This window comes from Simochromis diagramma, unplaced genomic scaffold (assembly GCF_900408965.1).
Source record: "Simochromis diagramma unplaced genomic scaffold, fSimDia1.1 OVJJ01000443.1, whole genome shotgun sequence".
Lineage (NCBI taxonomy): Eukaryota > Metazoa > Chordata > Actinopteri > Cichliformes > Cichlidae > Simochromis > Simochromis diagramma.
The window spans coordinates 798,471-824,521 of record NW_024387268.1 but is presented as its reverse complement, the minus strand read 5'-3'; the positions used below and the strand labels follow the sequence as shown (position 1 = coordinate 824,521).

Here is a 26,051-nt window from a genome sequence, read left to right as displayed (position 1 = left end):
CCTACTGCTGAGCTTCTCAAAGTGTGGGGCCCGCCCCCTAGGGGGGGCACAGAGCCATTGCAGGGGGGGAGGGGCGGTATGAAAACGGAAAAAAAAACAAAACGCTTGGACACTGCTAGCACGGGGCGCCCACACAAACGCAAAGCAGGAGATGAAGCATCGCTGAATATGTTTCCAAACCAACTTCATTCAAAGCCAAAGAAAATATGATGAAGCAAATCTGCCCTTTGGTTTCACCTGCACAGGTGCTGAGGTAGGTCTCCCTGCAGGATTGGTTTTCCCTTCATCGGGAGCAGCGCTGGGCTGTTTAAATCATGGACAAACAGGATCCCACATTCTTGATTTTTAGTTCACAAACACTTGTTGCAATGACTAACTGCTCCTGACATGTTGGAGATGTTTGCTCTTTATACAGTAAAGTTACAGCAGGATACAAATAACATCAGGCTGATCCTGCCACGATTTGTTCCCCCTGTCACAGACAAACAGGATCCCACAGCTGTTTATGTTTTTGAACACATTTTGCATTTTTTGAAAAGTGTATTGAGATCAATGTTGAATATTATTATACAGGAAAAAACAACTACATGTAAAATAATGACACCGTGACGCCTCTGCCTTTGTAAACAGAGGGACAGTAACTGCGTGTAAAACCTGCAGACAGTCAGATTAACAGTATTTTGTCTCTTTCTGCTATTCTGCGATTCATCTCATGTAAACAATAACGTGGCCACAGCGTGACGTGGAAAAAGGCACATACCTTTAAAAAAAGAAATCTCAGTTTTCGGTGATTCGAAACGCCGTTTACGTGGACGATACAGCTGCGTTTTCAAAAATAGGACGCAGTAGGTGCGGACGTAGCGTAAAAGAGTTAGTAGTTTATTTTATTACTACCTGTAATTTATTGCAGATTACTTGTATTTGCTTAATTGTTTACTAAATGTTTGAGGTGTGAAATAAACCACAATGGAGCAAAATATGGGCGTGTGTGGTTGGAGGATGTGTTTGTGCGTGCATGTGCGTGCATGTGCGTGGGGGGTGGGGGGTGGGGTTAAACATTTTTCTTGTAAAACAAAGGGGTGCCTCACAAAATGAATGATGTCGCCCTCTAGTGGAGCTCAGAAGTGACAATATCTACAATAATTGGACCTTACTGTAAAAATTTCTATTAAATAACAAAGTAATGGAAATAGTTATTCATCGTTTTTACCCAAACAGATGTTTTCTTGTACTTTATAAAAAGAACATTGATGTTAACTGTTCATTTTGTAATTGTGTGAAGGAAGATATTTCTCATTTATTTTGCTCCTGCTTATACACAAATCTTTTCTGGCAACAATTTTGTGTTTTGTTTAGTTTTTTTTATCTTTTCTGAGTAGAGCAGGGCGATATGGCCAAAAATATTTATCACGATATATATTTGAAAATTTGCGATAACGATATAACTGACGATATAATTGATGCCAGACAAAATACAACTCCACAACATTACTAGCGCAAAAAGACAACCTTCCATTTATTTTCACTTAAACAAGAAGCTGGTTTTTATGTACATTAAAGCTTTATAAAAATGTAACGGTGCAAATGCAAATTCCTTGCTGAAAGTTTAACCAAAAGGCATTTCCAGTAGAAATGGGCTGACATATCCTGAGCATAACCATGTATAATATCCACTGAAGTTAAAAAGAGGTGCTTTGCAACATTAAACTGCAGTGTGCAGTACGCATTTTTCGGACCATAAGGTGCACGGGATTATAAGGCACATTAAGCGAAACCAAGCAGTCAGATAAATCAGACTTTATTAAGCTCATTCTTCTTGCTTCCTCCACTTCTGTACCATTGATTCATTAATGTTGAATTCTCTGGCAGCTGCTCTGTTCCCATGTTGTTGCAGTATATTAATGACTAACCTCGTATTGTGGATGGATTATCTCAGTTGTTCTCCTGACTGAAGTTTGGTCCGTTTACAGCATCCTGCCATGCGATTGCATTTGTCTCTAACTATCAGGAACTTAAACGTTAACTTTTATAAGTGGAAAAGTGTTAGTGTTCGTCCTCCAGCTTCACTGTTTATGTTATGCTAACATAGCTGTGTCGCTAGCGATCACGTAGCACATCATTATATACCAGCTAGCCCAACTTCAGTAACCCTACAAACGTCACTGCTGTTTAGTTTCCTGTCTTCATTTATGTTGGAAGTGATAGCAGAGCCGTACGTTTGAATTTTTTCAGAAATCTCTCAGTCAGAACATGCTATATCATGCTTAGGTAACTAGCGAAACTAGCGAGCTAACTTCCGCTAGCTTCCTGCTAACTTCTAACTCCGTTAAATGTATTAAATTTTGTTTTCATGGATGCCTGGAAGTTAAACTTCATAGTTTCACCTGGTAAAGCAGCAACGCTGATCGTTTTATTAAAGATGAAAGAATTTAGACAGTTTTTAACTCTCAGTGATGCTGCAGTGTTCGTTTGACCTGAACCATACGGAGTTTAGGACCCAGATTACTCCCACATTTAAGAGCATCTTAGTCCGACAAATATGACAATAACAACGGCCGCTTGCATGTTCTGCAAAAAAATGTGCTTTGTCGTGTATCTGAGGGACAAACACCAAACCAGTTCCACATCACTGAAGTTGCACCATTTTTACAAACCAATTCTGGTTCATCTGTTTCACTCAACAATTGGCCATGTGCGTATGAAAACAAAGGCACTGCGCATGCGCGTTTTACTCCCATTCTATCGCGATATTTCATTTTCCTATCGTTGCCTAACATTATGCCGGTATTACCGTGAACGGTATAATATGGCCCAGCCCTATTTCTGAGTTCTCTCTTTGTTACGAAAAAATCTTATTTGGTTTCTTTAAGTACCCCACAGACCGGGCAAACATATTTTATTTGAGTAAATTACTGATATTACTGGCTAAATTTCATATACATAAATCGAAACTTTCTAACACAAAAACATCCTTTCAGTGCTTTTTAAATGAAACCAAACAATATTTTAAAACCATACAACATCCCCAAAATGTAAAAGCTGTCAAAACCATAAACTTATGTTCCCTGTTCAATATTATCTGATTCTCTACAGTTTAGTAAATAATCCAACTGATTTCTCATTAGTTTTTTTACAAAACCCTCTGACACTGTGTTTTGTTAATTTGTATCTGTATTTTGTGCTTTGTTAATAAAGCTTATTAAACAAAAACAAAATAAATTTACAATAAAGAGATTGCGTTGGATCTGTGACCGAGTGTTGCTGTGTTTTGGGGTTTTTCTAAATTTCTTTGATTCAGTGTCATTTGTACTTTTCTGGTTTTCTTATGTTATATTTAAAGTTTCTTGTCTTTAGTTTTCTGTCACTTTGGTTTCGCTGTTCCACATCTCACGTTATTTTACCCCTGTCCTGGTGTTCCATGTTCCCTCTCTGTTTCCACAATCACTCATGTCCCCATGTTTGTTTCTCTCCCGGTTTCAGTGTTAAGCTTGTGTACAGAGAGGCGGTCTTTGTTCGCCTCTCCGTATGTGTCTTGCTTCCTGTTTTATTTTGATAGTCCCGTCTCCTGTGTATTCAGTTTTGCTTCCTGCCTGTCTTGTTATGTCAGGTTAACTGTGTTTGCCTTCTGTTGCACATTCCCTCGTTACCTTCTGTGTATATATTGTGTTAGTGTCATTTGTTTGTAGTCGGCAATTTCCATGTTTAGGTCTCATGTCATCATGTTTTCAGGTCTCGTGCATTTAGGCTCTAGTTGTTTTCAGGAAAGCTCGCCAGCGGCTTTACTTCCTGAGGAAGCCGAGGAAGTTTGGCATGAATGCAAACAACACCTCACATTTCTACAGGTGTGCAATCGAGAGCTTGCTGACGAGCTGCATTACAGTTTGGTACGAAGCTGCTCTGCCAGCAGCCGAAAATCACTACAGAGGGTGGTGAAGGCAGCAGAGCACATCACTGGCACGAGGCTTCCTACCATTCAGGACATTTATCTTCAACGGTGAAAAACCACATCCTTGCAAAACATGTGGGAAAATTTGCCTTTTAGAAATTACTTGTTAAAGCACATGAGAATTAAGCACACATGAGAAGTAATAACCTTGTCAAATGTGCCAGTTTTGTTTTTGCATCTAGTAGTGTGTTGTTGCGTCACATGAAGACACACACAAGTCAGAAGCCGTAGCCCTTCTAGAGGGAAAATTATATATGGGAAGGCAGAGCCTCAATGAAGAGCTTCTTTATGTGCTCTCAGTTTGTAAATTTAAAACAAAGCATGTAACACTTATGTAGTTTTTTTAATGTTTTTTTATCTTTTTTGTATTCTAAATATTAAAATTAGTAGTCCATTGTGTTTGTATTATTTTTGTCTCTTTCTGTCTGAACGTTCCTGCAGTTGGTTTGTGGTTGATGTGGATTTGCTGCTCATGTGAATCCTCCCACAGTGTTTCATTAGCAGCTGTAACCACAGTGACTCTGATAAAACAGGAATTAGCAGAATCCATCTGATATGAAGCTGTGCTTTGAATACCACTTCCCTCCTCTTTGAAGAGTAGTCAGATATCTGTGTTCAGGTTTTTGTACAGCCTCTTCTACACTTTGTATCACTGTGTTTCTAGAGCACAGTAGTAGAGAGCTGTGTCTGCCAGGGTTAGGGCTGCTATGGTCAGATTAGTTGATGTAGAAGATGTTTCTGATTCATATCGATTATCAGGAATATATTCATCACTGCCTCCTTTTCCTTGTTTCCAGAGTATAAACTGAGGAGCCTGAAGGTCAGAATGATGTTTGTACCAGTGAAGTAAAGCAACACCTGCATCTGTCTCATAGTCACATGTGAGTGTGACAGATTCTCCTTCTGTTTTAGTGACTTTAGTTTGTTGAGGAGTGATTGAGTCTCCAGCTGTTAGTCCTGGAAAAAGAAAGAAGAAAAGTAGTGAAATGCAGTCTGTATATCTGCTTAATGCAGCAGCTTCAACTAAACTTTAATCCCTGTTCTTAAACTCACCTATAATGTGAGATAGAAGCAAAAAGAGGTGCAGCAACATGTCTTTGGAGTTATTAAAGCCAGACAGACAGCACATGAACAATGTTCTTCCACTGCAGCACAATGACCAACAAATAATGTCATTGGATGAGCTCAACTTCAGTGGGCGGGGCCAGTTTAATAGCTCAGCCAATCAAATAGTTTTGTGTAACAGCGCCCCCTGTTGTTCAACATAAAATCACAGAAACTTCTTCCATAAAAATGACAATCAAATCCAACAAAATCTTATTTTAAACTTAATATTTAATAACAGTAATGTAACACTTTGCCAACAGTATAATGTAGTTCACTATAAGACTGAGCACATGGGGGCCGTTGTTCAGCACTCACAGCTCCCGTGTTCAGATGCCGCTCTGTGTCACATAATTCACCTTTGTCATGTTTACAGGATGATTGATGAGGAGTAAAAACGTTCCAGTTCACGTTGGCGTAGCTGAGAATGATCTGATGCTCAAAGAAACAATACATTTACCAAACTGTGTGCAGAACATCAGCTTCTGTCACATCCAGGCTAGTTTCAAATGACCCAAAACCAAAAGAAGTCTCTTATGAAACTCAGCAGAGTTCTTGTTCCAAACAAAGGCTGATGAAGGTTTAATACACCGATGAGAACGACCTTCTCCACAAACTGACTCTACTGAAATCTCCACTGATATACACTGAGCAAGAGGACACGTACACGAGAGTCTGTAGTGTGAGAAACAGACGCCTCACAGGTCCTCTGCTGGAAGCTTCACTAAAGGTGCCACTAAGAGAAAGATTGTACTGGGTTAATGGGAGATTTACACACTTTTCATTTCTTTCAATATCCTATAAAAATACCTCCAGTTTCTTCAAACAGGAAGACTCTGATGCTTCTTTACTGTTTCCTCTAAAACTCTTTCTTCATAACTGTTTGATGACTGAAAGCTATCTTAACTCCATCCTAACAAACTCCAGAAGTTTACAACCACTGATCCACACAAGAATCAGAGGTGTAACAGTGTGTGGCTCCCTCTAGTGGATGTTGTGGAGTATTCTGTTGTCTTTGCTCCAAAGGTTTTTGTACAGAGTTTTGCTGTTTCCTGTCACTGTGGGCTGCAGAGCACAGTAGTACACAGCAGAGTCAGTCACTGCAGCAGAGGAGATCTGAAAATCCATTTTTGTTTCTTCCTTTCTGACTCCAACAGAGAGTCTGGAGCTGCTGGGAGGTGTTAGTATTTCTCCTGATTCCAAATGAGAGATCAGGAACTCTGGTGCTTTTCCTGGATGTTGTCGATACCAGAAGAAATAATCAGCAGCACCTTTGGTGTACGTGCAGGTCAGAGTAACTGTGCTGCCTTCTAAACTGGACTCTTCATCTTTGACTGGAGTGAGCTGATCACAGCTGACACCTGAAGGAAGAAATGTTGAATAGTTTCAGTGGATAATCGACATTCATATAAAGATTGAATTGAACATAGTTTCCTGTGTAGGTGAGCAGACCTGTGAGAGTGAGAAGAATCAGAGGAAACACACAGTGATGTAATGACAGCATGTTGAGGAACATAAAGTTTGTTTTGTGTTGAACTCTGTTGAATGTGGAGGTTTTTCTCTCTTCTATAGTTCAGTAACAGCTCAGCTCCTCCCTGAATCTCTGCTCCTCCTCTCTGCTCTCAGTCACTCCTCCTCCTGTGCTTCACACACTTTATAACCAAAGTTATTTAAGGTGGTCTTTAATTGTTTTACAGGGCAAAATATTACAAACTAAAGAAAATACCATGAAGTCAGTGGTCCGTGTAGAGGAGGTTGGTTGTTGATTTTGAAGCTGGTTTCTTTTGATATTTTTAGAGTAGGTCTTTCTTCATAGGTTCAGGTCTGCAGAGGTCACAGACACTCGAGCTTCTCTCTGATAATGTGATAGTCTGAGTCTGTGACCTCAGGACCTGATGTCTTCTGTTTGGTTGAACTTCTGCATAAATATCTTGTAGAGGCTAAAGTGAGGCTTGAAACTACTGATTAACCTGATGGACGTTAATTGCTCACATCTGATGAATCCTCCTTTAATTTTCTTCATAAATGATGATAAGTCATAAAAACATTCTGACTTGATACTTTCCATTTTCAGTAGATGAAGTCATCCATTAGATAAGAACCATGTAAGCTCCCTCAGAGTCACAATATTCACATCATAAAGTTTCACACTGAGGAATCACACAATGTTCACACTCTCTCTTTTATTTGCTTATTTACTTGTTGATATTCAAATACAAGAAAACATCGACATGATAAAAATATAATAATAATAATAACAATTATTGTTATTATTATTACTCTTGGTGTTCGCTCTCATACTCTGCGGTAGAGTATCAGAGTATCACTTCCTGTTCCTGCTCAAACACAGTGGTGTTTCTGAGTAGCTTATCAATTTAATTAAAAACTTTTAAATACATTCTTTTTTCATAGTATAATAAGTATAATAAGAGTAGGCGGTGCTACTCTTTATATATACATGTATATGTATATGTATGCATATGTATATATATATATGTATGTATATATTAGGGGTGCAACGATACATAAAATTCACGGTTCGGTTCGATACTTTGGTGTCACGGTTCAATATTTTTTCGATACAAAAGATGTTCATGCCTTTTTAATTTGTCATTTATTAAAATTATAAATATATATTTTAACTGAAACGTACAGTTTTTAATTTAATGTTGCTGAAACAACAAAGTAATTTAAAAAATCTATCTGATTGTCACAGTCTGGCGAGAGCAGACTGTAGGTGTTGGCAAAAGGACCCAAACGCAACTCCAAAAACTGAACGTGGCGTAGATTTAACAGAAAACAAGCCGTTTATTGAGGCCAGCAAAAAAGGTGTACAAACAGAAGGACACAGGTGAAAACTAAACCATAACCTAAACTGGGTGAACTAAAGCTAAACATGAAAAAACCTTAAACGTGGTGAACTGACATAGAATGCTGAAGTGAGGGTATGGATGAGCAGACGACCTGACAAGGAATGACTGAAAGCACGCGGACTAAATACACACAGGAGGGTAATGAGGGAAGTGGGAGCACATGGGGAACACAGGTGACACTGATAATCATAACGAGACAGGGCGGGATGAACATAACATGACGTATACAGGCGCGGGAGTCACAAAGTAAAACAGGAAGTACACGGGGGTTCAGACAGGAGGGGAGAGAGAGCACAGGAAGAACATAGACATAACGGGCAGGGGAAACATGGAATAAACACAAAGAGAGACGAGGGCTCATAAATACACAGAGGGGCACACAGGGGGTAAGAGTCACGAAGGGAAAACACTTGGGAACAACACATCAGGACAACTCAGGAAACATGGCCTAAATAAGGAACGAAATACAAAAGTACAGGAAACTAAGAATACTGGGACCACATGGCCCAGGACCATGACACTGATGGAGAAATCCCTCATCTTTGGAAAAGAGAGTTTATTACAGAGAAATGGCTCTTTCCAAAATAAAAGCTATACTATCCGCTTCTTCTGGGCTATATTCTCAGCAGCATATTAAACATATCAGGTCCCCATAAGGAGAATCCTGTGCTAACGGCTGTCTAAATGACTCGGGTAAAGTTTGCAGCATGCGTGCTTGTTGTTTTTGTCTGCTTCCACTTGTCTTTGCACTAGGATGATGTCGGCGTAAATGTGCAGTCATACTCGTTGTGTTCCCACTAGTGCTGTCAGCGTTAATCTGAAATGACGTTAACGCCACAACACGGCAAATCTCCGTTAGCGAGCTACCGCGGATCGTCCTGTGCGTGGGGCTGGACGGCGTCAACACATTAACAAGCTAACTGCGCTAACACACTAGTTCCCACCCATGTAATTGAGCATTGCGTGGCACATCCAACATACTGTTTTACTTTTGTCCATGACGCGCTTACCTTCAGGGTCATACGTCACATGAAAACCAAAATAGTTCCAAAGGCCAGATCTGAATAGAGATTGACAGACCACGTGACTTTTGCGCATTGCATGCCGGGAACTAATGGCAAAACAATCCAAGTATCGCATCAAATGCAAGCATTTGCAGCACCGCAAAATGTTCATTCTCCGGTTCCAATACCTTCTTGCTTTTTCTTTGCCCCCCAAAAAAGTTATGTACAAAACGAAGGAGAACAATGCCGGTCCGTACAAAGACAGACTTGATGAAAAGGCAAAGAAAAGATACGAGGGAAAAAATCAAACCAGTGAAAGGGTCAGACCCTTACAAGCACACAGAGGGACAAAAGACGTTAGCTTGCTGCCCAACTTTCACCACACTCATATTTATAATCATACGGTTCTTGGAGTGAGTGCACACACTCATGAAGTTTAGTAACTTCAGGTCACTGCAACAAGCCCAGGTACAGTTTACCGACGGATGGGTACAGGACCTTGAAACGCACCGCGTAGAACGAAAGACCATCATACGAACAAAGGTAAGTTTACCAGTCTCACAAATCTCCGTCATAAATACACATTTGTTAACCGTTTATTAATAGGACCTTTGAGCTCAACGGTAATTAATTAGTAGTGGAAATAATTTCTGGTAGCATTACAGAAATGTAGCAGTGACAATAATATTGTATGCTGTAATCGCACTGGACAATTAGTGATACAAAACAACTGTTTTATCCTGTGAATAAAAGTATATGTTTTTGTCAATGTACCATAATAACAGAAGCGAAACGCAATATTGTGTCAGGACAATTCACTATTTATGCACAATAAACAAATAAGGAGCATAGCGCGACAATTTCTGTTCAGCGCCAGACTTGCTTGTAACCTATATCACCAATTACGTTAAGAAAAATGACGTATTAACTACAACAGCAGACTGACCTTTGTGGAAATGCTTGGAGCAGACTAACCTGTGAGCTGGAGTGTTCTGAGACGTTATATTTGGTATATCCAGACCATCCGTCGGCTCTTTTTACTTCGGAAACATGGCTCGAACAATTTCTCTTCAACAACGTAATCCGATAACAACCGATCTCTTTACCCGTCGGCTTCCCGTGGCTGTCATGCGACCGACTATTGCAGTTAATAATACAACAGCTTCTTGCCATTTTTTGTGTTTCTTTTTATCGCTGTGTAACTGAGTTCAATTGAAAGCCTGGGTGCGCTAGTACCTCTTGCCACTGGAGTAAGTTCTCGACCGTCTCACACTTCTGTTTAATCAGTTTTCTGTTTAACGTTTATTCAGCTGTGTGAAAATCCCGGAGGAACCCACCCGAGGGATTAATAAAGTTTTATTTAATCTAATAATCTAATAACTTTAATCTCAGCCAAACTGATTTACTCCGGAACAAATAAAACACAGAAAAAAGGCAAACAATTAAATTTTTAAGTTATCCGAGTGACTTATATATCATGTTTAACCTGAATAGTGAAAGAGCGGGGGTCTGAAAACGATGAAGCCGGGAGTCCGCTGCTCTCGCCGGCTCGAGTGACCATTGAACCCCCGGGCTTGCTATCGAGCGGGTGGGTAACAGACGTCTCCGAAAACGTCGGCACACTTTTGCAAATATACGATGTCTTGATAAACCAAGAAGATATTTGAAGTTTACACAGCTACTTTCTCACCTGAAAATATGGTAAAAGTTTATTTTGTGAAAGATTAATAAGAGTAATTTTAAAACTTAGTAGCGGCCGCCATTGTTGGCAGCTGAAATTTGGCTGGGCCGCACTATGAATTCTGGGATATGGTGGGCCACGAAGGACACACCCGACCCATCCTTCAAATTCGGGGAAATGAAGGACGCATTTGAAGGAGTCGACGCATTGGGACAGCCTTCGTTGCCTGGCTGTGGCGTAATCGGCCTTCAAATGCGGCCTCCAGAGGATGCAGCCGACGTTTTGGGACACAGCTTCTATGAGGGTGGGGGAGGTTCAATTTGCCATGTTGCAACGAGCTTAGCTTCTGTCTTGCTAGCTTGCACTGCGCTCAGTGGATCTGCGCTCGACAGTGCAGCCTAGGTGGAGTAGTCGAACGCAGATCCACTGAGCGCTCAACACAGACAGCATCGTCAGAAGAAAAGTTGATAAAATAAATGAAAAATTTTGTATTGTTCGATACATATGCGTACCGAACCGAAAGCACTGTATCGAACGGTTCAATGTCGATACGAGTATCGTTGCACCCCTAATATATACATATATATATATAGATATATATATTTATATATCTATATATATATATATGTATATATGTATAAAGCTCTGACTTGTATTATGAGTATGTGGTCTGGTAGCTACAAAGTTTTTTGCAGCTATGTTTTTTTTTTTAAATGAAGCCAATGTGCTTTAAAATAAACATTTCAAACTATTTACAGAACAATCAGCTGTTCTGCATCAAATCTGATGCCACACAAATTATTTGTGCCGCTCCAAAAACTAATTTCTGTCCACTATGAGATGAAGGAGAACAACAGCCTGATACCTGCAGGCCTGACAGCAGCAGATGTATCACTGCTGTAACACCTGTAACACTCAGCAGTCGCCTCATTGTTCTGACACACACAACAACACTATTGACTACACTACACACTAACTACACACTAACTACACACTAACTAAACACTAACTACACAAGATTTGCGCTAAACGACGCAAATCTCTCACATCTCAAACACGCCGTCACTCCTAAAACTTCCTCCCTTCCTAAACAACTAAATGCCATGTTGCCATATAATTTTTTGATTGGTCCACATGGTACATTTTTCCACCAATAGGAAAGGGCGGGGTTTTTTGGTGTTGTCTTTGCTCACAGGCTTTTGAGCGTTTTCCTTATAAAACACCGTCTTTACCGTTTCTTCCTGCAGTAAATATAAACAACGACAGAGTTCAGGAAGAAAAACAAACATTGCAGATATTTTATCATAACTCTGGTTTTACGTGGCCGATCAACACAATTTAAAAACTGGTATAAAGTCCACACTGTTTCTGTCTAGTTGTTCCGTCTGTCCTGCTCACATCTCCAATGGTTGTGCACGCTGTCATTAACGTGGCTTCACTCCACATCAGCCACTTTGCTAAAACACTGGTACCGGCACATAAGGACGCTGTCAGAGCCTGTCAGCGACGTTGATTAGCTGCATATATACGAATGTGAATCGCATCATTGGCTGGACTATGGGATAAGGTGGCATCGTTCTGATCCCATACAGGAGCAGCCAGTCACTGACTAACACTGCAAAGCAGAATTGTTAAAGTTTTAATTTCAATTTCAATTCAGGTTAGATTTTTTTCTGTGCACAGAGACGTGCCGGCAGTGCGCAATTGTGCACGTGCGCAGCTTAGAGGGAACATTGGTGAGAAGTGAACCACCATCGTAGCACTGGATAACACAAAGTAGTGCACGGCTCTGATGACTGCAGCTGTGTTTAATCATGGAAGACACATCAGCACAGTCCCAGAAAACACAGCAACTACATGAGAGGCGTCGACACATTTGTAGTGTAAAAGTGTTTTTCAGAGGGTCCAGAGACACAGCAAAATAATATCTATAATATCAAACTTTCATAAAACAATTCTTCATATTATACATAATGTGAGAAACACAGGAAACATCAAACAACAGCACAGTAATAAAATGTAACATAACGAGTTATAGATAAGACTTTGTTTAATCATAAGAACAGAGAATTCAGACCTACAGGTGACAGTTTAACAGTGTGTGGCTCCCTCTAGTGGATGTTGTGGAGTATTCTGTTGTCTTTGCTCCAAAGGTTTTTGTACAGAGTTTTGCTGTTTCCTGTCACTGTGGGCCGCAGAGCACAGTAGTACACAGCAGAGTCAGACAGCTGAAGCTTCTGGATCTTCAGAGGAACTGATCTGATGCTGGAATCCAGTGTGGATGAAAATCTCTCCTTGAACTCGTCTGCTGTGTTTCCTTGATCCCCACTAACACGACTCAGGATGAATTTGGGGCTGTTGTTTCCATCCTGTTTGTACCAGAAGAGATTATTACTTGTTGTACTGCTGTTATACTGACAGCCAAGTGTCACTGTGCCTCCTGCAGCAGCAGTCTCTTCTCCTTTTGCTTGCAGCACGTTGTCTTTTTGTGCTCTGCATTCTGTAAAACACCAACAAACAGTATCAGTGTGCTGTTAAAGAATCACGTCAATGTTGATATCAAAGAAACAGAGTTGTGTTCATACCGAGGCACATAGCAGCCAGCAGCACTGAGATGAACAGAGGCGTCATATCTGCAGTGTAGAGTAACTGTGAGCTACAGCAAGTATAAAGAAGCTGTGATCTCTCTGTTTAGTCTTCATCAACACTAAGTTGGTGGATTAGAAGGAGGAGCCTGATCACAGTGACAGGACTCATTCACAGCGCTGTGTTATTCCCCCTGCTGACAGCTTCACACTCAGCACGTCTTTCTGCTGCTTTCAGTGGATATTTGCTCCTATTGCAGGAAGCAGGTTTAACAGACTGAACTGTGAGTCGAGAAACAAGCACAGGATAAATAAAGAGCAGAGGCTCCGTTTTAATCCAGGGAACCAAAGAATATGAATGTGTGTCAGTGTGGATCATGATGTTCATCTTTAAAAACTGAAGAAGAGAAAACAGTAGAAGAATCTTCTTGTATCTGAATCAGTAGGAAATGAGACATTGTTGGTCTTTGCAGGTTAAAGTGAAGCTTTGAGACTTAAAGTGACTTCAGACTGAACTTCAACAACATGTGAAATGGATCTGATACCATCAATGATGGCGCTGCTTTAAATGTCCAATCAGAACAACAGAGGAGAAACTGTACCTATGACATCATCGAGAAAAAACACAAAGACGTGATTCTTATAAAAAAGTGAAGGAAAAGTTTAAAACCATGCAGGAGAAAATGTGAGAATAACAAAGTAAATCTTTCAGCTGTAAAACATCATTAATGCACCAACAATGTTGGGAGTTTTATTACTAGTTACTGTATTTGACTTCTGATGCTTTTTACACACATCATCACTAAATAAGGAATAAAATGTCTTCATGTCTGAACGTTCCTGCAGTTGGTTTGTGGTTGATGTGGATTTGCTGCTCATGTGAATCCTCCCACAGTGTTTCATTAGCAGCTGTAACCACAGTGACTCTGATAAAACAGGAATTAGCAGAATCCATCTGATATGAAGCTGTGCTTTGAATACCACTTCCCTCCTCTTTGAAGAGTAGTCAGATATCTGTGTTCAGGTTTTTGTACAGCCTCTTCTACACTTTGTATCACTGTGTTTCTAGAGCACAGTAGTAGAGAGCTGTGTCTGCCAGGGTTAGGGCTGTTATGCGCAGAGTAGTTGATGTATCTGTTGTTGTGGACTGATATCGATTATCAGGAATATATTGAGTTGTCTCTCGTTTCCCTCCTTTCCAGAGTATAAACTGAGGAGCCTGAAGGTCAGAATGATGTCTGTACCAGTGTAGGCTTGGGTAACTTGCACTTGTCTCATAGCTACATGTGAGTGTGACAGATTCTCCTTCTGTTTTAGTGACTTTAGTTTGTTGAGGAGTGATTGAGTCTCCAGCTGTTAGTCCTGGAAAAAGAAAGAAGAAAAGTAGTGAAATGCAGTCTGTATATCTGCTTAATGCAGCAGCTTCAACTAAACTTTAATCCCTGTTCTTAAACTCACCTATAATGTGAGATAGAAGCAAAAAGAGGTGCAGCAACATGTCTTTGGAGTTATTGAAGCCAGACAGACAGCACATGAACAATGTTCTTCCACTGCAGCTCTGTCTCTGTCTCTGATCTTTACTGCTTCATTTCTCTGTTGTCTTTGTCATCAGTCCAATGACACAAGAATCAGAGGTTTAACAGTGTGTGGCTCCCTCTAGTGGATGTTGTGGAGTATTCTGTTGTCTTTGCTCCAAAGGTTTTTGTACAGAGTTTTGCTGTTTCCTGTCACTGTGGGCCTCACAGCACAGTAGTACACAGCAGAGTCAGACACTGCAGCAGAGGAGATCTGAAGGTTCAGACCATTTCTGTCATCGACCATTCTGACAGAAAGTTTGGAATTTGTTGTGTTTTGTGTTCCCAAGTTAAAGGTCAGGAACTCTGGTGGTTTTCCAGGATATTGTCGATACCAGTAGAACTGATCACTTCCAGCTGCTTGTCTGGAGTATCTGTAGGACAGAGTAGCTGTGCTGCCTTCCAAACTGGACTCTTCAGCTTTGCTGGCAGTGAGTTGTTGACAGCTGACACCTAAAGAAACAGAAATCTGTAAATATTATACAAAGAAATCGTGAAGAATAATTAAAATATTAGGATGAAGTTTTTTCACATGTACCTGTTAGAATCATGATGATTAACAGAGAAGTTTCATAACAGCCCAACAACAACATGTTGGACTGAATCTTCTGTGTTGAATGTGGAGGTTTCTCTGTCTCGTCTGCTCTTCAGTCGCAGCTCAGCTCCTCCCTGAATCTGTGTCTCCTCTGGTTTTTATTTTCTGATCAAATCTTGTCACAATGAGACTTTTCTGTGTTCTAACACTCACCTATGCAGTGAGAGAAAAGTACAAACAGGTAAAGGAACATGTTTCAGGTGCTGAAGTCACACAGCAGATGAACAAAGTTCAGCAGAATGAAAAGACTAAGCAGCCTCTCTGCTGCACAGCCTTCTCCTCAATATCAGGCTGTAGTTCTGCAGAAGAGACCATCTCATTGGCTGAGTTCAGCATCAGTGGGTGGAGCCAGACAGAAACCTGTTAAGGGTCTTTATGAACAGCGAAACATCTGCTGGTGTTAAAAGAAACTAAAGAGGTGCAGTTACAAGTACAAGTACATCCAGACAGTGACTTTTACGGCTGGCTTCACCACATCAGTGTCTGCACAAGTTTCCCGTTCAGACTGTAAAGTTTGGGGAGGAGAGGATTCCCTGGAATCATCAGTGACAGTGAATTCACTGATAACTACACAATTATTTGACAGCAGGGAAAAAAGCATATCTGAACCTGTGTTTATGTTCAGGCTGTGATAGTTGTAGCAGTCAGACAGTGAGTGAGAGAGACAATCTGCTGTGTACTTAGAAGCCATTTTTTCTGCTTCTGTTCTGATTCTGAGTTAATTTGGGTTGAACCCAGGACTGTATCGGCGTTGGCTGAATAGCAGTGGTGTTCACCTCGCGGTGTCAGAACACACAGGACGCACAAATAAGGTTATTCCGTCTTTACTGTGATTCTGTAGCTTAACAGCGCAGCACAGCAGCACAGTAATGCAACCGCAGGCTTACAGAGGATGTACAAGAACTCGTAGGTGGGGGGGGCTGTTAGCTGTTAGCTAACAAGAGCAGAACATATACAAAATACTGAATATAATAAACATTTAAGTCATGAATTAAGATTCATGAGCTTTCTTCCAGTCTGACCAGAACTACAAATGGAAATTCCGATATGAAGATCTCCATGCACTACTCAGAAAACCTTACAGTCCATGACATTAATTGCCAATACACCCAACAACACAAAACAGCCAATCAACCAAAGCAGTTGCCCCATGATCGTAAGGTCAGGGGTTCGAATCCTCTGAACGGCTACCCTGAGATACCCCTGAGCAAGGTACCATCCCCACACAGTGCTCCCCGGGCGCTGCACTGGTGTCTGCCCACTGCTTCACTGAGTGAATTTCCCCACGGGGATCAATGCAAAGTGTGCATTATTATTATTGTGTACAACATTAGCAGCATGAACTAGCCACACAGTTGAACAGGCCAATACACATTGCACTTCTACATCCACTAAATGCCTAAAAGACTAAAGCTGTCCTTTCCAGGCAGGGCTCCACGTCCACTCAGTTCTTTAGCAACGCGCACGACTCACACCGTGTGTCGACATCCCTGCTGAGTCAGTCCGCTCAAACTCTGATCCCTGGAACATGTGTTCAATAGTGCACCTGTGCCCTCTCGCCACAAGGGGGCTCCCACACACAGTTGACAGCCTTTCCAACACAGAGGACAGATTCTGTAAAATATCGGCTGCACATGATCTTGGGTCTGATTATTGTAGGGTCTACCTCACAATATAAAGCACCTTGAGGGGACTGTTGTTGGGATTTGGTGCGATTAATAAAACTGAAGTGAGTGTTTGAAACTTTTAAGGTTGTTCAACATTCGTAGTTCTGTTTTGGATTTGGGAACATTTAGTGTTTATTATAATGCAGTCTTAAGGCTTACATTACATATTTTGACTTTTTGTATCTGTGTTGGTAGGCAGGTTGGACTCAAATATATGATTTGTAAAGTTCATTGGAGGCGTATAGTGCTCCAGGGACTCCAGGGAGGAAAGGAGTCCACACAACACTCTCTCACTCAGGTTTGTCTTACCACACACCTGGGAAGATCAAAACCAGGAGTCTACACAGAAGAAACACACAGCGAGTATCTTGAAGCATCAGAAGCAGCACAAACACTGAGCAGGAGGAGCCAGGGCTTCTCTAATCCAACAGTCCAGTGAGAATGACAGCCAGCTCAATTCTGCATTTGAGATCATCGGAGACACGTGGGTCAGGTCAGAGGCAGCAAGCTGAGATGAGGCCCACTCAGGAACACAAACAACAACAAAGGAACACAAACAACAACAAAGGAACACAGACAGAGGAGAGAGAGAAAACTAAAGTCCAGAGACAGACAGCAAACAAACCGAGAAATCAGCCGGAGACGACTGAGACCATCACATTTGGCTTTTAATTCAATGTAGGTTTAATAAGTTTTTAGATTGAGTTGAATCATTTCAGTTTAGTTTGCAATGTTTAAGAATATTTATTTTTAACTGTCATTGTCTACTTTAGTCTTTATTAATTATTATTGCCTGGATGGCAAACGTCACATAAAGCCTCATAAAGCCTCATAAAGCCTCATCCAAAACTTCTGGATGGATGCAAACTGCATTTCGTTGCCCTGTACCTGTGCATGTGCAATGACAATAAAGTTGAATTCTATTCTATTCTATTCTATTCTATTCTATAAAGCCTCATAAAGCACATTCTGAACGTTTTGATCAAATTCACAAATATTGAAACTACGGGGATTTCCACCGTTAATCTTTCTTTTCTTTTTTCCAAGTTCACAAAATAATTTCAGGTCTAGTTTTTATTTTTGTTTTAGTTAACCAAAAGGCTTTTCACATGCAGATTATATTAGTTCACTATAATAGCCGTGATATATACACAGTAAAGGTGTTCCTCAAAAATGCACTGTAAGTGTAAGAAGTGGACACGAGTGATGACGAGCAGGTTCTAAACACGGAAAGAAAGAAAGGAACATTTTGGCTTCATCTCAGGAGAAAGTAGCGCTGACTGAACTGGTTGTTGCTACTGCAGTGGTCTGAATGCTCCCATCTGTTACTCTACAGCAACAATCATGACATTTCAAACGTGATCCAAATAAATTAGTTAATCCTGTGAAATTACACTGTCAGAGTGAGGGGCTGCATTAAAATAGGTGACTCTGAAAAATATTTGTAACACAAAGTATTTGCAGTAATTTTGTTCACCTGGTTCAGAGTTTAATTTGTTCCCTTTCCAATCGTGTCCTCTCGTGTCAGCTCCCCTAGTTAAAGGTTCTGACGTCCTGACGGTTGCTGGTCTAGTTTTACCTTCTGTCTCATTGCTTCTGATGATCCTCACCTGCGTCTTGTTACACTCTTGTTTCTCCTGATGCCTCTGACCCTCGGGTGTTTAAATAGTGCTGTTTATTCCTCGGTGTCTGTGTCAGTCTATGTTGACCTACCATCATGTGTTCCCTGGTTGACTGGAGATGAGTTTTCTGGAGTTCGTCTGTTGCTGCCTTCTTAGTCAGCAGTCTTATTGCACCGGTCACCCAGGTCACCACCATCACCGCTGCCACCCAGCATTCAAGCTGTGACGCTGGTGCCCAGCTTGTAAGAGCTCCTGTTATTCTGCATTCCAGACAGTTCCATGAATGAACCAGCTTCATCACTGGTGTGGTTGTGGTCGACCTTACAATATAAAGCACCTTGAGGCGGCTGTTGTTGTGATTTGGTGCTGTGTAAATAAAGTTGAATTCAATTTAAACATTATGATGAATTTCTCATCTAAAGCTCTCATTGAAAGTCTCCAGGTGAGGAAAAACGTGGTTGTTGTATCAGTGACTTTAAAATACTCGAAGCAGAAGAAACACACTTCACACAAAGCACATCAGTAAAGAAAATTGAATATCAATATATATTTAGTCTCTATCACACAAAGAACATTGTTCAAGCAGGAATTTCTCTTTCTGATCAGCAGTGCAAAATATTTTCTCAGCCCCATGTCAGAAGAGCTTTGGTGCAGAGGTCAGCACCGTCACCTCACAGCAACAAAGTCCCGAGTCCAACTTCACCTTCATGTGTGGAGTTTGTATGTTCTCAGCTTGTTTGTTTGGATTCTCTCTGGGTGCTCCAGCTTCCTCTCACAGTCCAAAGACATGCAGTTAGTGGAATAAAGTTAATGTCAGCCCTGTCTCAGATTGGTGACCTGTCCAGCTTGGACCCTGGCTCACACTCTACGGTTGCTGGAAGCTTCAATCTTCAGCGGATTGAAATTAAGAAGGAATCATTTAGAGGAGTTTAAAACATTAAATCATTGAATCCATGAATCTGAAAGTGTTTTTGAGTGCAAGATGCAGACTGAAAGGTCTATTTAGCAGTGTTTCTCAGAGTTTTATACTGAACTAAGCACAGACTGACTGAAGAATTATGAAACCAAGCTTCAAATCCAGGATAGAGGTTGTTTGCAGTGTCAGAGGAAGCTGTGCCAGCAGGACGGTCCACATACACTGCTACTCTGTTGGAGGAGAGCAGTGCACATGGACCGGCTTCATTATTCTCACTGAAGAATTATGAGACCAGACTCCAAATCCAGGATACAGAGGTTCAGTGAATGTGGTGTTGAAGGTGTGGAGGTGGATCAGAGAGTCCAAGAAGATATTGTAGAAGGACAGAGTGCCGGCAGGATGGTCCACATACACTGCTACTCTGTTGGAGACAACGTCTTTGGGGATGAAGGTTTCTGTGTTATTGTGCAAGACAGAGTAAGAGTAAGAGCAGTCCAGGCTCCAGGACTGACTGTTCAGTCCAAACAAGCAGTCATCACTGTGTCCTCTCCGTTTGATTCCTTTGTAGCTCACTGCTATAGAAACATATCCACTCCACTCAACCTCCCAGTAACAAGGACCAGTCAGCCCGTCTGTGCACAGCAGCTGAGGGCGGTCAAATCTCTCTGGATGATCAGGATATGGCTGCTGTGCATTCAAACGCATCACCTCTCTGTTGCTGTCAGACAGCTGGATCCATTTGTATACTGTGTTTGGGTCGATTGTGAGTTGATGGGAATCTGATAGAGAGAACAAATAAATCCAGCTGCAGTTATTGATCGATCATCTATTCGTTGATCGGCTCTTTGATGGTGACTCCTGATATCAGAGATATGAATGAGCGACACAGTAGTTTGAAGACGGTTGGATTTGTTTCCAAGAATCATCATAAAATCAAACGTACACTTCTTCAGATCCGAGCTCACCCGTCGGACGCCATCAGGCTCCACCCTGCAGGGAGAGGAGGGGTCAAACCAGCACAGTCGTTGGCAACATGCTAAGATGGACATCATCACTCATGCTGTCACAGAGGGAAGACTTCATGTAGCTCTTACATCTGCATAAAACAAACAGGCTGAGTGAAGGGATCTGTTCATACCTGTTTAGAGACTCCTTTCCTGCAGACCACTGCTTCACTTCTTCAGGTGCATCTTGAATCAGAATTGCTCTTTTAAAATCAAATATTACAATTTTCACAACACCTACATGTTTAGTTTTTTTGAATGAAACAGAACAAAAGTAGGAAGTCAAAGTGTTTTTTCCTCATATATCAGTTGAGTGGAAGCAGTAAAACCACCGAGAGACTTTGATGTGCTGACATTCGTCCTCTGCTTGTCATGGTCATTTTTAGTCTACATAAACTACTGAAGAAGATTGATGGATTCAACGCATCCATCAGAATATAAATATGTGTGCATGTTAGATAGAAAGCTCTTATATAGAAAAGGTGAATGAGGCACGTTGTGTTGAGTTAAATAAGAACCAGTCCATTTACCGTTTATTCGATCTAAGCAGCTTTGGAAGACGGCGACTGGACCTCATTAAGCTTTTTGAAGAGGTTTCTCCTTTGGTGTTTAAACTCTAGTGGGAGTTGTCCACTTAAGAGGATCATAGGCACACTATTGATCATGTGCCTCATCACAAGATCCAAGTTATAAAAAAAGGTGTGGGTCATTATCAGCAGAGCTTTTGGATGAAACTATGGTGAAACCTTGCCTCACTCTATCATGTGACCCATTGAGACGCAAGATGTGAGTAGGGGTTGAGGTGCCTGGGAAGACTCAACATAACTGGAGCACGGATGGTACAGTTGTTGACAGCTGGTGTGTCGATCAGGTGAACTTCACAAACACAATGAAACACAAACACAGTGAAACACTGTGAGCCATGCACCGGCTTCCTCAGAGCCTGGACCTCATTATTGAAGCCCTGTGGGATCATGGAGGTCTCTCATATGGACTGATGCCACACAGAACTGTCCACGGGGAAATTAATGTTGTGGGATGCTTTTCTGTTTTGTTCATCATCATCATCATCATTGCTCTTTAGTTCCATCAGTCGCTCATCGATGTGAATAAACCAGACTGAACATTTCATGCAGTCTCGTGTGTCCTGTCATCCCAAAACAACACAATATCTTAAAGTCACATCAAAAACCTGTAACACTAACTTTGAAACACGTAGAAGCGCTTTGTCAGAGTGTCTCTCTCTTTGGTTGGCATCTGCTCAGATGGGAATTCTTCAAAGCTTTGCATGACCTGTTGGTTAGACTGCACTTAACATGATTCCACACACAGATAGATAGATAGATAGATAGATAGATAGATAGATAGATAGATAGATAGATAGATAGATAGCCTCTTGTCGTATGTATTTGTGTATTCCATATATTCCACTTGCCAAACTTACCGTTCTGAATATTTCCTCAATGTCATCTCTAAGGCAGTGCTTTTTGACAGCCTCACAGATGTGTTGGATGAAGGCAGAACCGTATGTTTCATGAGTGCATGAACCTGTGTCTGCAAGCAAACAGAACCAGATCATATCTGTAGTTAGGCGGTGTTTGATTGTTCTAAATGTTACTTATTGGAGGGTGGTGCACTTACAAGTGGTGCTGGAATGAAAAATGATGAAATCCTTTTCATTGTGTGTCCGAGGACCTTTGACAGAGTTCACTGACAGAGATTCGATGTCGTCTGTGGGCACAAATTGTTTTCTATCAAGTAAATCCGCCGATTCCTCCCCCACTGAAACAAACACACAGACTTACTGAAACGTGTCGATCTTTTACCTTTTCAAATGAACAAATATTAACAGTAAATTCATTGAAGATTCATTCATGCTGTTTGTTGGGTGTGTGAGGACAGATGAGAATCACCTCCTCTGCAGGCGTGAATAATGACGATCTTTGGTTTGTCCTTCAGTGCAGGACAGTTCTTTGTGTTTAAGTGCTGAAAGATTTGGTCAAGTTCAAACTCCTCAGTTCCCGTGCCTCCATAACACACCAAAGTCACAAACACGCTGTCTGTGAGGGCCAGTTTTGGGTGTTCAGAAAAGTCTTTCAGAGGTTTATCGATCATCTGTGGGAAGAAATCCGTCACTGGATCATTTAACCAGTTTGTAAAACTGGGTGCAAGTGAAGAAACATTTTCTGCTTTTAAAAGTTACCTTTGCAGTGATGTCCCCACATCTCACTACCTCATATCCAAGAGTTTGAAGTAGACTTTGCATGACTTTCTCATCTTTCGCAGCTCTACATTTGTATAAACTTGTATTAAACGTTTCAATGTTGATCAGCAGGGCGATGCGATTTGACTGTGATTGTTGAGTCACTGGATAAATCTGAGAGACCAAACAGAAACTCTTCAGATTATTTTAACACAAGCTGATGTTTTTATGCAGTTATTTGCAGTAATTATTATTATTATTGGTTTGGAAGTTACTACAAGAGGCTAAGATCAAACAATCAACATATCTAATATGAATCATACAGTAACATACTTTTTTACCCTGACTGTCTGTCCACGTCTCCATCTTTGACCTAGAAAGAAATCAGAGGACATGTTGAGCTGGAGGGACAGAATGTGTCACATCACATCAGCTCTTGGGGTTTTCACTGTGCATCACATCATCTCTGCTTCTTGTGGATTATTCAGGACTGATTTTTAAAAATATTAGTGAGAAAATGTATTGCTGATACTGATTAATAGATAATAAGACTTGAGCCTAATAAACCTGAAGACTATTGAATGTAGATACACGAGATCCTAATCAGGCATCAAAGTGAGATTTGGCAGGTGGGGAAACTCTAAGCCCAGGTGCAGTGGGGCAGCGTGGGCGACTTGGAAATGAGACCCTGTACTGGAAGCTCCACTCAGGTTTTCTTTGTATCCAGGTTGTGATCAGCTGAAGCTGCTCTTTGTGGATTTAGCCGACCGAATTCAGATGTTACATATTTCCAGCTTCTAGCCACTACGAAAACCCGAAAAACCTAGAATTTGGTGAATTAACTCAAACAGCACCTTACAGTTAAACAATCTCTGATTAAATGTATGCAAACAGCTCAGCTACTCTTCACCAGTCCAAGTTTACCCCTCTCAGCTTTACCACAGTACTGCAAACTTAACACTTTCACTGACATAAAATCTGAATAATTTCATTTCTGTCCCAAGATGTTTCACAATAAGAAAACAAAATAATCATGTTCCTCTCATGTCTTCTTTCTTTGCAACATCCTCCATCTCTGATGTGACAGATGAAAGAAAAACCTTCTTCAACGTAAAACAGAAACAACATCTGCTGCTGCTGCTAAGACAAATGAGAAATGAAGAATCAGAGACTTACAGCAGAGATGCTGAGTCCTGGTTGTCCTCTGATTAAAGAGCTCAGACTGCTCAGAAAAGAAGGACTCAACTGTACCTGCACTGGAAACACCTGCTGACTGACTGACTGACTGACTGGATGCTCTTTTATACTGAGCTGGAATCTAGTTAGAATTGTTCTTCTTCATGATAACGTGAAGGCTGAATTCTTTGGACCAAACTGGTTTTGCTTTGGCTGTTTGGGAGGTTTCCAGTTTCCTGAAAAGAAACTCACCGAACTGGTTTCACAATATGCCAGAACAAACACAGGAATGAGGCTCACTTTCCTTTACACAGGTGATACGTTTGCTTCTTCACTGATTAACTCATGGACATGTTTAGAGATAATTCAGGAACTACTTGATGTAATGTTCCTCCACGAATCTCCACCTTATCATGGTGGAGGGATATGGTGCCAAATGATACCAGGAGCTCTGTTTTCAATGGTAATTTGCCCCTGGTAGGGTCCCTATATGCACACTGGTCCTGAGTGAGGGGTAAGACTAAGAATGAATCAGAAGACATCCATGCTGCATTGACCAGTGGACCATGTCTGGGTACGTGGGATGGGGTTTCTGAGGCTCTAAGCTGGACCAGGCCCAGGGGAGGGGCTCCACAGAGAGTGTGGGTTAGGTGGCAGCCAAAGTTGGAGGCCCTGGCGATAACCAGGGTGGATACATCTGTTTCCCCCAGCTTGATGCCTTTATGTTGGGATTTTTGCTGGTGGACAAGAGAGTTGCTTCCCTGGAACGGGTTCTGGCTGTTTGCACTTTTGCACCAAACCTGGGCTTGTGTTTGGTTGTTGGATGGAAGCTTTGTGCTTTTTACAGTGTAGCTAACATTAGTTGGAAGGAACACTGAAATACTGGAATAGGTCACAGTTTCAGGCTGTTTGTGTCCTGCTTCACTGTCTTCATGGGACTGCCAGTGTCAAAGTTTGAACTAATAGATCGTTTTCTTTTTGACTCCCAGCAGAAGAATGAGGCCGCTCAGCAATGCTGTGTCAAACCTGGCCTGCAGGTAAATGTTGCATTAGGACAGATAATAAGTGTAGATCAGATGATTTCCTGAAGAAGCAGCATCAGGGGAAAACCCTTCATTAAAATTCCAAAACTTCCTCATGATCAGTGTGTTAGACTCGGGACATAAACCAGACCAAGAGTTAGCTTTCAAGCAGCACCAGTTTGAGCCGCCAAATTTCAACTAACACAAATGTTTGTTTGTCAAAAGATTATGAATTTAAAAGAAAGAAGACCAACTGTTAATTTCTGCTGCTTGTATCAAGCTCAGGAGCTAAAAATGCAGGACCTGGTTCTGCTCGCAGGCTCCAGGTCATCTCTGATTTCCTCCATCAGGTTCATTGACCATGTACCAGTCACATTATATTGACCACATCTAACTGAGCTGTGTGAATTCCTTAAATATTCTTGTACAAAACAATAAAGTGAGAAAATCTCGTCCCCACTGTTCCAGCATGTCTTTAGTTCAAATCTCACAGGTTGTCACATTCACAGCTTCTCCTGTTTTTCTTCTCTTTACTATTTCCTCGTGTTTCTGATGCTTCCCCGTCTACCTAATCCTCTTCATTTCTAGTACTTTCCTTATCCCCACTTCCTGATAAATTGGATGTTTACTCTGTGCTTGTTTTGCCTTGTTGGTTTCACACATATACAGTAATGTTGTCAGGTTTCCTCCACGTGTTTTCTTCTTGGTTTACAGCAGCTATGTCCAGTCTGTCTTTGCTGGTTCATCAGATTTAATTCAATTCAATTCAATTCAATTCAATTTTATTTATATAGCGCCAAATCACAACATAAGTCGCCTCAAGGCGCTTCATAGATACAGAGAAAAAAACCCAACAATCATATGACCCCCTATGAGCAAGCACTTTGGCGACAGTGGGAAGGAAAAACTCCCTTTTAACAGGAAGAAACCTCCGGCAGAACCAGGCTCAGGGAGGGGCGGGGCCATCTGCTGCGACCGGTTGGGGTGAGAGAAGGAAGACAGGATAAAGACATGCTGTGGAAGAGAGACAGAGGTTAATAACAGATATGATTCAATGCAGAGAGGTCTGTTAATACATA

At 41.2% G+C, this 26,051-nt stretch overlaps 1 protein-coding gene, 1 long non-coding RNA gene and 1 gene segment (V, D, J or C); all 3 read right to left on the bottom strand.

Annotated features, from left to right (window-relative positions):
- Positions 1–12,803: 12,803 nt before the first annotated feature.
- On the bottom strand, positions 12,804–13,365 carry LOC120715506 (the record flags this gene model as incomplete). The annotated part of the segment is given in 2 exon segments: positions 12,804–13,108; positions 13,194–13,365. Coding segments are annotated over 2 exon segments (351 nt in total), but the record flags the coding sequence as incomplete, so codon positions are not given.
- Positions 13,366–15,047: 1,682 nt separating this feature from the next.
- Positions 15,048–18,691, bottom strand: LOC120715517. Its single transcript, XR_005691650.1, has 3 exons — positions 18,507–18,691; positions 15,306–15,515; positions 15,048–15,220 (listed from the first exon to the last, which is right to left on the bottom strand). It is a non-coding gene; the product is annotated as an uncharacterized LOC120715517 (long non-coding RNA).
- An 886-nt stretch (positions 18,692–19,577) lies between these two features.
- On the bottom strand, positions 19,578–24,118 carry LOC120715489 (caspase-1-like). The gene is made up of 9 exons (XM_040002521.1): positions 23,951–24,118; positions 23,108–23,147; positions 22,775–22,948; positions 22,485–22,686; positions 22,213–22,353; positions 22,016–22,125; positions 21,777–21,864; positions 20,706–20,757; positions 19,578–20,557 (listed from the first exon to the last, which is right to left on the bottom strand). The coding sequence occupies exons 2-9, from the start codon at positions 23,138–23,140 to the stop codon at positions 20,272–20,274; spliced, it is 1,086 nt and encodes a 361-aa protein (XP_039858455.1). The 5' UTR covers positions 23,141–23,147; positions 23,951–24,118; the 3' UTR covers positions 19,578–20,271.
- Positions 24,119–26,051: the final 1,933 nt, after the last annotated feature.